Source organism: Aplysia californica, unplaced genomic scaffold, assembly GCF_000002075.1.
Source record: "Aplysia californica isolate F4 #8 unplaced genomic scaffold, AplCal3.0 scaffold00629, whole genome shotgun sequence".
NCBI lineage: Eukaryota > Metazoa > Mollusca > Gastropoda > Aplysiida > Aplysiidae > Aplysia > Aplysia californica.
In genome coordinates, this window is record NW_004797899.1 from 298,604 (window position 1) to 298,893 (window position 290).

Below are 290 nucleotides of genomic sequence, written 5' to 3' on the forward strand. Positions count from 1 at the left end.
GGGGGGATATGAACCAAAGGCAGTACTCACGAGTGAAACTTGTCCCTGGAGTTGAAGGCGATGTCTTTTGTCATGCTGTACAACCTGCAACAACAAAGAAAAGAGAATGAAACATTAGGTGTTACCTCACCAGAGCTCTTACTATAGAATATGCACTTCCATGCACACATACCCCCCGCCCCAAACCACTACCCCCAAACAAAACAAAAAAAATCCCCAACAACAAAAAACAACAAACAACCCCCCCCCAAAAAAAAACAACAACAACAACCAACAACAAACAAAAACAA

At 42.4% G+C, this 290-nt stretch overlaps 1 protein-coding gene across 1 annotated transcript in view; it reads right to left on the reverse strand.

Annotated features, from left to right (window-relative positions):
• The window catches only part of LOC101860361 (protein disulfide-isomerase TMX3), a gene marked incomplete at its 5' end in the record, with an annotated part of 5,389 nt that extends 5,305 nt beyond the window's left edge, over positions 1–84 (reverse strand). The window contains 1 exon segment of the mRNA XM_005107774.3: positions 31–84. Coding sequence (XP_005107831.2) covers positions 31–84 — 54 coding nt within the window.
• Positions 85–290: the final 206 nt, after the last annotated feature.